The sequence below is a fragment of the Mesoplodon densirostris genome, chromosome 11 (assembly GCF_025265405.1).
Source record: "Mesoplodon densirostris isolate mMesDen1 chromosome 11, mMesDen1 primary haplotype, whole genome shotgun sequence".
NCBI lineage: Eukaryota > Metazoa > Chordata > Mammalia > Artiodactyla > Ziphiidae > Mesoplodon > Mesoplodon densirostris.
Genome location: NC_082671.1, coordinates 19,755,590 through 19,769,056, shown reverse-complemented (window position 1 = coordinate 19,769,056; position 13,467 = coordinate 19,755,590). Strand labels below are relative to the sequence as shown.

Here is a 13,467-nt window from a genome sequence, read left to right as displayed (position 1 = left end):
TCATCTTGAGACCCCCAAAACACAATCCAATACCTTCTTTCAGTACGTGACACTGCCCTGCAACTACAAACCCTGAGATGATAAAAATATTAAACTCTACCTTAGCTACTATGAAATTTCTTTAGTCCTTAAAGATGATTAAGATACCAAGCAGAGTTTCGCTATTTATTTATGGTCTAAAGTGACCAATTAACTGAATTCAATACTGAATTCAAATGAATGAGCTTGCACAGACCAATACAACGGGAAAGACAAGCTTCAATTATTCTTTAAGACAATGGCTACTGGACGAGCCCAGAAGCCTGGAAAGATGGAATTAATGCATGTCAGTTAACTGTTTTGTGGAAGTAACTATTGGACTCCACCATCTTCGAAAATAACAAAATTAAAAGTAATGTAAAAACAAAACAAAATACCATTTTCAGGTATCTAACCGGCAAAAAATTTTTTAATTTAATATCAGAGGTTGGACAAGGTATAGAGAAAAGGATACCTTCCAACACTGTTTTGAGGAGTATAAATTATATGAAAGTGAGAAATAGCCTAACAGTTTTGTGTCGACTTGGATTAGCTACAATACCCAGTTATTCAAACAAACACTAATTTAGATGCAGCTCTGAAGGTATTTTGCAGACGTATTAACCAGATAACTTCAAGTAAAAAAGATTATTCCCCATGAATGAGCCTCATTCAATCAGGTGAAGAGCTGTAAAAGCAAAACTTCGGTTTTCCTGAACATATGCTGCCTTAAGACTACATCAACTCCTGCCTGAGAGCTTCCAGCTTACCAGAGAATGCCCTACAAATTTCAGATTTACCAGCCTCCACACTTGTGTGAGCCAATTCCTTGAAGATCATAATTTTTTTTTTACTTTTAATCTTTTAATTCCACTAATAAGAATTTACTCTATGGATATACTTTAAAAAGTTATCCAAAATATACGTATAAAAGCAGATCACTGCAATACTTTTTTTAATACCTAAAAAATAAAAACGACTCAATGTTTTTTTAAAAACATGGGGCAGGTTATATATACTGACATGGAAATGTCTAAGATATATTACTTTTAAAATCAAGATACAGAATAATTTAATTATGTATACAAAAAAGAATATAGTTATATTTACTATATTTATAAACATAGGTAGATAATGTACGCTGGTAAATCTATAATTTGATAATTTTTTATAAGTTCAAAAGAAATTGTTCACAAAATTACCTTTGGGGAGAATGACTTGGTGTTGGGGGGGCTAGATTTTTTACTTTTCATTTTATAGCCTTGTTTTTTAAGGGCATGTATCATTTGTAATTTTTAAACAAAATCAACAGGGTTAGAATATGAGCCTTTCTAATTTTCCTCTTTATACTCTTTACAATTTTTTTTAAAACCTCACTTTAAAAGTAATTAAGTCACATGATGTTTAACATGACTAAATATTATGTCTGTAGCTATCAAAAATTGTGGTCAATACCATAACAGCATGGGAAAATATTTATGAAAGGCTACATGAAAAAACGGAATACAAATTGTACATACAGATGGCCAAACACATGAAAAGAAGCTCAACATCACTAATTATTAGAGAAATGCAAATCAAAACTACAATGAGGTATCACCTCACACCCATCAGAATGGCCATCATCAAAAAATCTACAAACAATAAATGCTGGAGAAGGTGTGGAGAAAAGGGAACAATCTTGCACTGTTGGTGGGAATGTAAATCAATACAGCCACTATGAAAAACAATATGGAAGATCCTTTAGAAACTAAAAATAGAACTACCATATGACCCAGAATACTGGGCATATACCCAGAGAAATCCATAATTCAAAAAGACACATGGGGCTTCCCTGGTGGTGCAGCTGTTAAGAATCCGCCTGCCGATGCAGGGGATATGGGTTTGATCCCTGGTCCGGGAAGATCCCACATGCAGCAGAGCAACTAAGCCTGTGTACCACAACTACTGAGCCTGCACTCTATAGTCCGTGAGTCACAACTACTGAGCCTGTGTGCCACACTACTGAAGCCCCGCGCGCCTAGAGCCCGTGCTCCGCAACAAGAGAAGCCACCACAATGAGAAGCCTGTGCACTGCTACGAAGAGTAGCTCCGCTCACCGCAAGTATAGAAAGCTCGCACACAGCAACGAAGACCCAACGCAGCCAAAAATAAATAAATAAATTTATTTTTAAAAAGACATGCACTCCAATGTTCATAGCAGCATTATTTACAATAGCTAGGGCATGGAAACAACCTAAATGTCCATCAACAGAGGAATGGATAATGAAAATGTGGTACATATACACAATGGAATATTATTCAGCCATAAAAAGGAACGAAATTGGGTCATTTGTAAAGACGTGGATGGACCTAGAGAGTGTTATACAGTGAAGTAAATCCAGAAAGAGAAAAACAACTATCGTATATTAACGCATATATGTGGAATCTAGAAAAATGGTATAGATGACCCTATTTGCCAAGCAGAAATAGAAACACAGATGTAGAGAACAAATGTACGGATACCAAGCTGGAAAGTGGTGGGGTAGAAGGAATTGGGAGACTGGGATTGACACATATACACTATTGATACTATGTATAAAATAGACAACTGATGGGAACATACTGTATAGCACAGGGAACTCTACTTAATGCACTGTGGTGTCCTAAATGGGAGGGAAATCCAAAAGGGAAGGAATATGTGTATATGTATGGCTGATTCACTCTGCTGTGCAGGAGAAGCTAACACAACATTGTAAAGCAACTATACTCCAATAAAAATTAATTTTTAAAAGTTGTACATAAGGTTCAATAACAACTATGTAAAATATTTAAGGGAGAAGTAGAAGGTAATAAACAAAATGAAACAGTTGATTTTTTTAAGAAACTATGAATAGGAAGTGGGTAGTTTTCTACTTAAAGTTTTAATATTGTGATACATCTTTTCAGTAAAACTAAATTACTTCATGATCATATAGTCTCTTATTTAAAAAATTCATACACAGTATATTTTCTCAGAGTACTGGAAAAAACGACTAATTCAAAATATTCTGTTTGTTAACTATTTTTTTTAAACTGCTATTGTGATTACCACTAGAGGGAGGGTAAAGTTAGGAGCAAGAAGAGAAAGCGGAGATATTCTGGGCTGCTGGTAATATCTTCCCTTTCCCTGGGCTGGGGCTACGAAGGTATTTATTCTACAACAATTTATGTTTCATTCATTTTTCTGTTTGTTTGTTGTATCTCAAAGTTTTTAAAAGGGTGATAAAAATTTACCTATTTATAGCCCATCAGATATATCAGAGCAAAATAACTCCTTATAAGACAAAATCCTGGGGACTTTCCCTGGCAGTCCAGTGATTAAGACTCTGTGTTTCCACTGCAGGGGACGCGAGTTCAACCCCTGGTCAGGGAACTAAGATCCTACATGCCACGAAGCATGGCCAAAAGATTAAAAAAAAAAAAAAAAAAAAGATAAAATCCTGAAAAATACAACCTGATTCCTTAAATATACGTTTCATTACTTCCCTTATTTTTGTCACCCACAAAAAAAAAAAAAAAACTTAAGCTTCCCACTTCCTCCCTCACCTGCAAGCAATTAACAAGTCCTGCACATTTATTTTCTGAAATGTCAAATCTGTCCCTTATTTCCATCTTCAAGGCCACTGTCCTAATTTGGATCCCAGCACCGCTTGTCTGTACTAACATAACAGTCTCTCCTAGGTTGTCTTTCACAAACATTTTTTAATGCAATACATAGAAAGAAATGTATTTATCCTCTAATTCAGTACATATATACTTTTATATAAAACTAAAAGCTTCACAAGATAATACCTTATTACTTGCAATGCGCTCTGATCTATCCCATCACATCTTATTCTAACTCATCTTTTTAAACTGTAGTGGTTTCAACCCACTATACTGATTTAGCATCCTCTTAGTGTGCAATAACCATCAGTTTCAAAACCACCAATGTCCTTTGTAAGTGATCACTTAATCCCTAATTCAAAACATTTCCTTCAATGAATGCTGCCTAAATTGTAATCTGCCAGTTCTCTAAAATATATATGATATAACTTACCTGCTTAAAAACATTCACCAGCTTCCCATCATGTCCGAGATAATAAAATACCACCTCCTTAAAGAGGCATAAAACGTTCGTATCTAAGCACTCCCTTATTTGAAAATCACTCCCACTTCTATTCTTGTTCATACACCATTCTGTCCAAGATACTCATAGTCTAGCTTTTGTGAAAGCAGTTTTTCTTTGCCCAGAAATACTTCCCCATTCCATCTCCTATCTTTCCTTCCAAGCTCAGTTCGGGTACCCCATCTTCTATGAAGCCTTCCCTTCTCCATTCTCCCGTGCCTACCTTCTGCTACAAGGAATGCTGCTGAAAAGTAGCATTATGCCAGTACAAAAAAATACATGTCAAAATTACTGAATTTTAGGAGCTTACAATTCTTTCATAACAACTTTCCACTTACAAATGGTGGGGGGAGAGCCTGGGGGAAGTTGGAGTACTAAAACATACTATGTATAATTTTACATATTTCATTTAATTCTCCAGATACTCTACTCTTAGTAGTAAAGTAGTAAAATTAGTACTAGTAGTAAAATGACTAAGAGTACTATAGTTGTTAAATTCTACTATTTTCTACTATGCTACTATTTTCCAAGGTAGAGAGTAAGTCCTTTTTATAGGGATTTTTAAATTTGCCAAAGGTGACAAAAGGCTGGAATCAGGATTCAAAAACCATCTTCTTTCCACTACACTATGCTGAGGCCGCAGAGAGTTGAAGTGGTTTGCTCAGTCCGAATCACACAGCTATTAATACCTGAAAATAAACTAGTACAGTAGGCTCCTGACTTTTTGGTCACACGTTATCAACATATATGGGAACCTATCAAACAACACATCTCTCTTAGCCATAGTCATATAGTCTTAGGTCCTACCACCCACTCAAATTCTTTATTATTAGATAGTAACTATCTTAAAAGAAAGCTGAAGTGAATCCCATTTCCAGAATAATGTCACATGTGGAAAAGTAATGCAAATTTATGTTTAAGGAACTTAAAGCAAAATCCTTCTATGAGCCAAAGATTTAATTTTTAAGAAATTACTGATATCACACAGAAATGGCTTCCCTGTCTTAATCATAATATACAAACATAAACTTTTCTCAAAGAGCAATAATTCATAAGATGAGTTCTCATCTCAGATCTGCCATTACAAACTCCCAAGTTCACTTTCATTTAACTATAAAATACATATTAACAGTCTACATCTATCTCACAGGGTCGTTGGGAGAATGTATGTGAAAGTGCTTCCTTTATAAATAGTAAAATATTATTAAATAAAAAACATTGTGACTGGTATTGTTTTAGAACTACTCTGCCTATTCTAAGATACTACACTCCACAAAGCTCACCACTCCTTTTATATTGTATTCTTTTAATTTTGCACAGATAGGGAAAAAATAATTAAACTTTTTAAGACTCTATCTAAAATGAGATATATTATCCCCTGTGTCCATAAGTTGTGAGCAAAGACTGGGCCCTCTATTATTCTGAATGCACTGAAGCCTTTTTTTGTTTGCTTCTGGCTTTTCCAAAATGCTCTCAATAGTTCAGCTGTCAAGAGTAAGTGTCAGGTAAAATAAGTATTACTAGAGTAAGCTTCTAAGGTATGTTTAAAGCATTTTATATCACATAAGAATTTTAGAAAAAAATCTTTTTAAAATATGGGCTGTATTACTGATACCTGTTTTAATCTGTTGACTATTAGGTTAGGTATGATTTTTATCTTTATACCTCAAAGGAAATAAAAGCAAATCTCAAAAGAAAATATTCCCATTGATATTTACTGAAGAAATCCTGAAGCATCATAAAAGCAGAGTTTATAATGACCTAGAATGTGGGAGTCAGATCTACCATATTGAGAGATGAATAACAATCTACTCTGCTTAGCAGTTGTTCCAGCTTCTGGATCAATAGCTTTGCTTGCAAATGGAGGGTTTATATTTCTAAATAACAATCATCCTAAGGGCAAAAAAAAAAAAAATGGTAGTATTTACCTTCACTTACAAATAAGTATATTAGAAGTTTGGACAATGAGTCCAAAGGTCTTCAAGTCAAAAGCTGTTACATGGGTATCAGATTAAGATTCAATCCCAAGTACAACAATCAAAAAACAGTTTGATGTTAGCATATTTTATCTTTTTTTTTTTTTAAACCGATATCCTAGCTTTACTTCACTGAGTTTCACCTAAAAAAAAAAGATAGTACCTATCTAAAATGGTTGTTCGGGGGATTAAATGATTAAAAACACACCTAATGTACCTCTGAGTAGCTATTCCTGCTGTTCTACAGACAAACACATCAACTGAAATTCCAGTCTTCAAAGCTTCAAACTCTTAAGTCTCTGCTTAAAAAGTAATATGGTTTGCCAGTACCAGAGTTTACCATGAAGTAGCAATGTTTTTAATTAATATCTGTTTAATTTATACTTGACTGCCAGAATATAACTCATTTTAATAAATATAAAAATCTTCTATAATAAACTACAAATAAGTTAATAAATAATAAACTAAAGAAGTCTAGAGTTTCAAATTGGAAGTTTCAATTAAACTAATTTTCCTTAATTAAAGAAAATATACTATTTTTTTAAAATTACACATGAAAATCATTTTGGATTCACTATGTCCTACATACTTGGCTAACAAACATTCCCTTAAATTTTCAAAATTTTTGTCTTAACTTTTTTCCAAAACATATGGGTCCTTTTAATCTGCTCCAAACTCTTCTAGGCAGTAAGAACTGAAGCCAACATTCATGAAAGCTGAAGTGTCAAGAACTGTTCTGGGCCCTAGGGCACTGTTCATATTTTATTCATTTTTGTATAGGTGACTACTTTACCAAAGAATCTGAGATACTGTTAAGTCAATTAACATTGCTGAAACAAATCAGTCAACAAAATAAGGCAGATGATGTGGCTACTTCAAATGAATACTCTTACATTATTGCTCAGATTTGAAACAAACCTAAAATATGCCAGCCTTTAAAATTACTTTGTGTTTGCAAGGGAAAAGGAGGTTCATTTTCGATATAGTACCTGAAACTCCAAAAGTTAAATACAAATTAGTATTCAAAATAAATTTCATGTATGCTTAATCGTAACTTATTAGAAATAAGCTATTAAAAATGCATAGGTTCTTAAGGACTTTTTCTCATTTTTGTCTATCTATGAATACAGTGGCTCAGGAAAAAGAAATATTCACAAGCCGCTGATCCTTCTAACATCAGATATTGTTAGTTTCACTAACATGACTAAAACATTTTCAGAAGTACCGATACAAATAAAATAACGTGTGCAGGGCTACCGAAGAACCCATGAGGACCACGGTCATTACTTTGGAATCGAGTACTGTCGCCAATCCCAGGACTTGAGAAGGTAAGACGCAGGGTGAGCATCAATGGGAGTACACCGACGGGGGAGGGGAGGGAAGGGAAATGAAAAGATCAGAGAAGATTAATTACCACATTATTTGTGAAAGGGGAGGAGATGGTGGCTTGGGCCGATGGGCGAGGACCCCTCGCAAGGGAGTGGAAAAGGTTCTTTTCGCACTTAGAAGGGACAGGGGAGTGGGAGGAGGGGCAACGATCAACAGGAACCTTCCCGAGGTGGAAGGGGTGCGTCACGAACATAGCCGCCTCTGGAAAGAGAAAATCCGCCCTCAGGACGACCTCAGTAAGCAATGGTGAAGGAAGGGGGAGTGACCTTCCCTAGGTGTGACAGAGGAAATACAGGATCACCTCCCAAAGAACGGAGGGAGACGACGTTCCCGTAGGTCCTGCCGGCTCACCGGGGACTAGAAGGGATTGTGAGACCGCCCCCGCCCCCCGGCCCCCCGGGGCCGCGTCAAGGTCGGGGCTGAGGTGTGGGCGTTACCTGCAGGGTCACCTCCTGAGGGTCCCAGTGCGGCCGCAGGTGTCGCAGGAGGCTCAGGGCCCCCTCCCGGCAGCGCTGCTCCTCCTGATCCTGCACCGTGACGTCCAGCTTGGGGACCTCCGGGGAGCCGGGCGGGACGTGGATGTAATTGGCCATGGCCCAGGCTACGGCAGAGACTACCACAACGACGACGGCGACGGCGACCACGAGAACGGCGGGCGCCGACAGGCTGCTGGATCCTTCCGTCCCGGGGCGCCCTCGCGGGAGGGCTGGGGGCGTTCAGACTGACGGCAGAGCGGTAGGAGAATAGCTGGTGGCGGCACTCTCGCCGACCCAGGTCTGGATAGCGGCTGAACTGACCAGGGACTGCTCACGGGGAATATCCGTCTCGTCTGCGATCGGCCGCCGGCGGGCGCGGAGCATGCTGGGACTGGCCTGACGCTGGCGTCACGCGCGGGGCGTGGCCTCGGCTGCGTTAGGATCAAGGCGGAGTTTCTAGCCGCGGGCACAATGGGCCTAGTGCCTGGAGTTAGGTTCCTCGGCCGTTTTCGGACAGTGCGGTGCGTGTGCTAGTCTTTAAAACGTGGGGCTCCCTCTTGGAATGAGCCTGAGCCCTGCCAAGCCACGAACGAAAGGCACTGAAGCGTTAGCTCACCTGATCGGGAGGGTCTTGGGGTCTGGATTTGAGGTAGGGCTGAGTTTTTCTGGGAAGCGAGGAAAGTGTCCTGAAATAACTCCAGGATCAGCCTCTGAATTTGGCCTGAGTCTGGGCAAGCTGGGTTAACTGGGTCGCCTTGATCTCGGAGCCGCTGTGTACTGAGGACTAACCACATAGTTGGGTTGGCAACTAAATTCCCATCAGCAGTATACGGAGATCATGGTATTTGGGACAGTTAAGATATTTGGGTAAGAAAGCGACTTCAAGATGTGTTTTTAAGGTCAGATGTTTGATCATACCGAGAGTTATTCAGAGTCGGCAAAAACAGGTTATAGTGTAGGATGAAGACGGAAGGAAAGGAGTTTTGGGGCTTAGCCGCTAGATGCCTGTTTCAGGGGATCCCTGAGTGGGCCTTGAAAGGGCTACCTTCAAACTTTTAGACTCATTGTCTTATAGCACCTAATTCCCCTGCTAGGGGAATACTGGAAACTGGGTAATCCACGAGTAATTTATTGGGACCTCCTAATTTCCCCTATGATTTGAGGAAAATGGGTTGAGATTTGACCTCTTAATCTGTCTTGCCTGCAGCATTTGGTAAATGGTGAATACGTTTGTCAGTGGTAAATTAAATCGCTAACTGGACTCAGCTTAATTAACAGTCAAAATGTTTAATTATCTCATTAGCATCAGTTTACATTCTGATTGTTCAGAAAGAACCTACTTATCTTTGTAAATCACAAAATAAATAGCTCACTTTCAATAAAGGTAAACTTCATAAATTAAAAAGAAGAGAGTTTTATAGACAGCAAGACAGTTGATTGAACATTTTCCAGACTTAGTCCTTTCTTTTTTAAATCGTATACTAGGAGAAACTCTAAATTATGCATTCCTTTCAATTTGGGGAGAAATAATCAATATACTAATTTCACATTTCAGGTAGTATCTGTTGTTGGGTTGTTTTTTTTGGGGGGGCGGCGCCACTCAGGGTGTTGGATCCTAGCTCCCCATCCAACCAGGCCCTCAGCAGTGAAAGTGTGAAGTCCTAACCACTGGATCGTCAGGGAATTCCCTCTATTGTATCTTTGTATAATTTGTATTTTTTATTATTAAACAGTTGGCATTTTAAGAATTTTGAAGCTATGGTTTGAATTGTGAAATGATTTAATAGCAAATTACAAAAATTATTTGGGGGATTATACAAGTTTGTAATTTTAATGAATCATCCATTAATAACTAGAAAGACCTAAAAAAAAAAAAAAAAAAAACCTATTAGGTACCTAAGAATAAAACTAGCAAAAGATGTGTAAGACCCTTATGGATGAAATTATATTAGTGGAGAAATGAACCATATCCATGAATACGAAAAGATGCTTATTAAAAAGATCTGTTTTCACTGAACAAACCAATAAGTATAGTGCAGTTACAATTAATTCACAATTGCGTATTTCACAGAACTTGTTAAAGTGGCATTAAAATTCACACCAAAACTTAAGGTCGAAGAGAAGCTGCTGTAATTCTTTGTGGGGGAGGGAGGGTTAGAGAATAAGTTGGGAGAACACATCCTACCAGGATTTACGATATAACGGTTTAAGAATGGGCAAATAGACAAGTGGAGCATGATAAAGATTTCAGAAAAAGAGCTACACACGTGTGAGATCTTTGAATATGATAAAAGTGGCATTGAAAATTAGGAAAGGATGGAGAAACAGTACTGGAATAACTGCTATTTGTATGGGAAAATTTTTTTGATCCCATTGTTACCCAAAAACTGGGTTTGCCTCTTTGTGGGTTTCAAGGTGAAAGACACAACCAAGGCAAAGAGCTGGAGAAGGTAGTATTTATTACTTGCAGCAAGTGAGAACACCAGGGATCTTTCCCAAAGCAATGTCTCCTCGAACAGCAAAATTGGAGAAGTTTTAAGCTAAGGGAACATGCCTATTCATGAATATGCTTGAGTTAAGGAGAATTCAGCATATTATTGGGGCAAAGGTCAACAGAGTCCAAGCTTTAGTCTTGGACTAAAGGGGAGGGGGGCTTAGTTCCTGTAGAACAACTCAAAGATATGTATCATTATGTATATCCTTTGAGGAGGAACTAGGACTGTTTTATAGCTGAACTGCGGCTGCTTGACTGCTTTTCCACTGTTGCTACATTCCTTTGTTCCCTTAAGGTCGTTAATTACTGAGACCTGTTCAAGGGCAAGCATTGCAGCCAAGCTTAGATCACAAAATGGCTTAGGCCAAAAATGACTTCTCTTATGTCAAGAAAGCCATGCCTGGTTTTCTTTCTCTGGGGACCCCCTAGCCTATCTGCTTACAGACTTAATTAAAATTTAAAACTTCTGCTCTGTGAAAAACTTCTCTGTGTTAAAGGAATGCAAATCTAAGACACAGACTGGGAGAAAATATTTGCAACAACAGATATCTGATGAAAGATTTGTATCTGAAACATGCAAATAACTCTGAAAACGTAACAATTGGAAAACAACCCAGTTTAAAAATGGGCAAAGGATCAGAACAGCCACCTCACCCCAAGATGAAATACAGATAGCAAACAAGCATATGAAAACATGTTAAACATCATGTCATTAGGGAATTGCAGCTTAAAACTACGAGATAACACTACACACCTATTAGAATGGCCGAAATCCAAAATACAACAAATGGTGGTGAAGATGTACAGAAACAGGACCTCTCATTCATCACTGGTGGGATGCAAAATGGTACAGCCACTTTGGAAGAGTCTGGAAGATTCTTACAAAGCTAAACATAGTCTTACCATGTGATCCATAATCATTCTCCTTGATGTTTACCCAAATGAGTTGAAAACGTACATCCACACAAAAAACCTGCACATGAATATTTATAGAATCTTCATTCATAATTGCCAAAACTTGGAAACAACCAAGATATTTGTGAATAGGTGAATAGAATAAAAAAAACAAAAACAGCAACAAAAAAATACTACTGGTACATCTATTCAATGGAATATTATTCAGCAATAATAAGGAATGAGGGATCAATCCACCAAAAAAAAAAAAAAAAAAAAAGGAAACAAATGCATATTGTTAAGTCAAGGCAGCCAATCTGAAAAGGCTATAAAATGATTCCAACTGTATTACATTCTGGAAAAAGCAAAACAATATTAGACACAATAAAAACATCAGTGGTTACCAAGTGTCCAGCCAGAGGGAAGAAAGGATGAATAGATGGGGCACAGGGAATTTGAGAGCTGTGAAACTACTCTGTATGATACTGTAATGGTGGATAGATGACATGAACTTTACAAAACCCATAGAACTGTACAACACAAAGAGTGAACCCTAATGTAAACTAGAGGCTGTAGTTCATACTTATGTCTTTGACAAGGCAGTAGTCATTTTTAAAATGTGAATAAATGAATGAAAAAAGTGTACAAGAAAATATAGGATCTGTTGGCCTTGTTCTCCGCTTTTCTGTTTTTCTTTTTGCAGATGCCGCCCTGCTCTCATCAGCCGCTGGCCCGCCATCTCCTAGAGTCCTAACACCATGCCTTCAATTAAGTTGCAGAGTTCTGATGGAGAGATATTTGAAGTTGATGTTGTAATTGCGAAACAATCTGTGACTATTAAGACCATGTTGGAAGATTTGGGAATGGATGATGAAGGAGATGTTGATCCAGTCCCCTTGCCAAATGTTAATGCAGCAATATTAAAAAAGGTCATTCAGTGGTGCACCCACCACAAAGATGATCCTGCTCCTCCTGAGGATAATGAGAACAAAGAAAAGTGAACAGATGATATCGCTGCTTCGGATCAAGAATTCCTGAAAGTTGACCAAGGAACACTTTTTGAGTTTATATTGGCAGCAAACTACTTAGACCTCAAAGGTTTGCTTGATGTTACCTGCAAGACTGTTGACAATATGATCAAGGGGAAAAATCCTGAGGAGATTCGAAAGACGTTCAATATCAAAAATGATTTTACTGGGACTTTTCTGGTGGTGCAGTGGTTGAGAGTCCGCCTGCCGATGCAGGGGACATGGGTTCGTGCCCCCGTCCGGGAAGATCCCACATGCCGCGGAGCGGCTGGGCCCGTGAGCCATGGCCGCTGAGACTGCATGTCCGGAGCCTGTGCTCCACAACGGGAGAGGCCACAACAGTGAGAGGCCCGCATACCGCAAAAAAAAAAAATGATTTTACTGAAGAAAAGGAAGCCCAGGTACACAAAGAGAACCAGTGGTGTGAGGAGAAGTGAAACTTTGTGACTGATGCTGTAACACTGTAAGGATTGTTCCAGATACTAGTTGCACTGCTTTGTTTATAATTGTTAGTATTAGAAAAACGGTCCACAAATGCAGCAGCAAATCAGTTGTATTAGCAGAATGTTGTCCTCATTGCATGTGTAGTTTCAGTACAGATTCCAAACTTATGGCTCAGTTTCTTCTAGTATGATCAAAAGTTCTTTTTTGCTCTGAATAAAATTGAACTGTGGGTTCTCTATAGAAAGTAGCATTTTGGGCTCTCCCTCTTTTTGTAAAGCGATTTCTGCCTAGTTTATTGTCCGGTTAACTTTAGTTTAGTGACTTTTAAAAGTTGGCATTGTAAGTAAAACAACTTGCAAAAAATTTTCTGAAATAGAATGAACAACGTATTATCTTTATTCATGAGTTGGAAACTGGAAAAAGGCTACTTGAGGTAAATGTTATCAGAGTGGGGTTATCAGAATGTCTTCCAGCTTCCTGGAGTCAGAGTACCACTGGTATTGATTAGCCTGTATGTAGCAGGGCTCCCTTAATTGGATCTGAGGACTTGTTTTTGCATTTTTAATCCTCTCAGCTTTGAATATGTTGGCTAGAGGCTCAGTTACTACTCAGTTTGTGT

At 38.2% G+C, this 13,467-nt stretch overlaps 1 protein-coding gene and 1 pseudogene across 1 annotated transcript in view; one reads left to right on the top strand and one right to left on the bottom strand.

Moving 5' to 3' along the window:
* ETNK1 (ethanolamine kinase 1) overlaps positions 1-8,354 on the bottom strand; it is a 71,578-nt gene extending 63,224 nt beyond the window's left edge. The window contains exon 1 of the mRNA XM_060112430.1: positions 7,950-8,354. Coding sequence (XP_059968413.1) covers positions 7,950-8,105 — 156 coding nt within the window. The 5' untranslated portion in view covers positions 8,106-8,354. The remainder of the gene's footprint in view (positions 1-7,949) is intronic.
* Positions 8,355-8,500: 146 nt separating this feature from the next.
* LOC132498900 (S-phase kinase-associated protein 1-like) lies at positions 8,501-13,143 on the top strand (annotated as a pseudogene).
* The last annotated feature ends 324 nt before the right edge of the window (positions 13,144-13,467 follow it).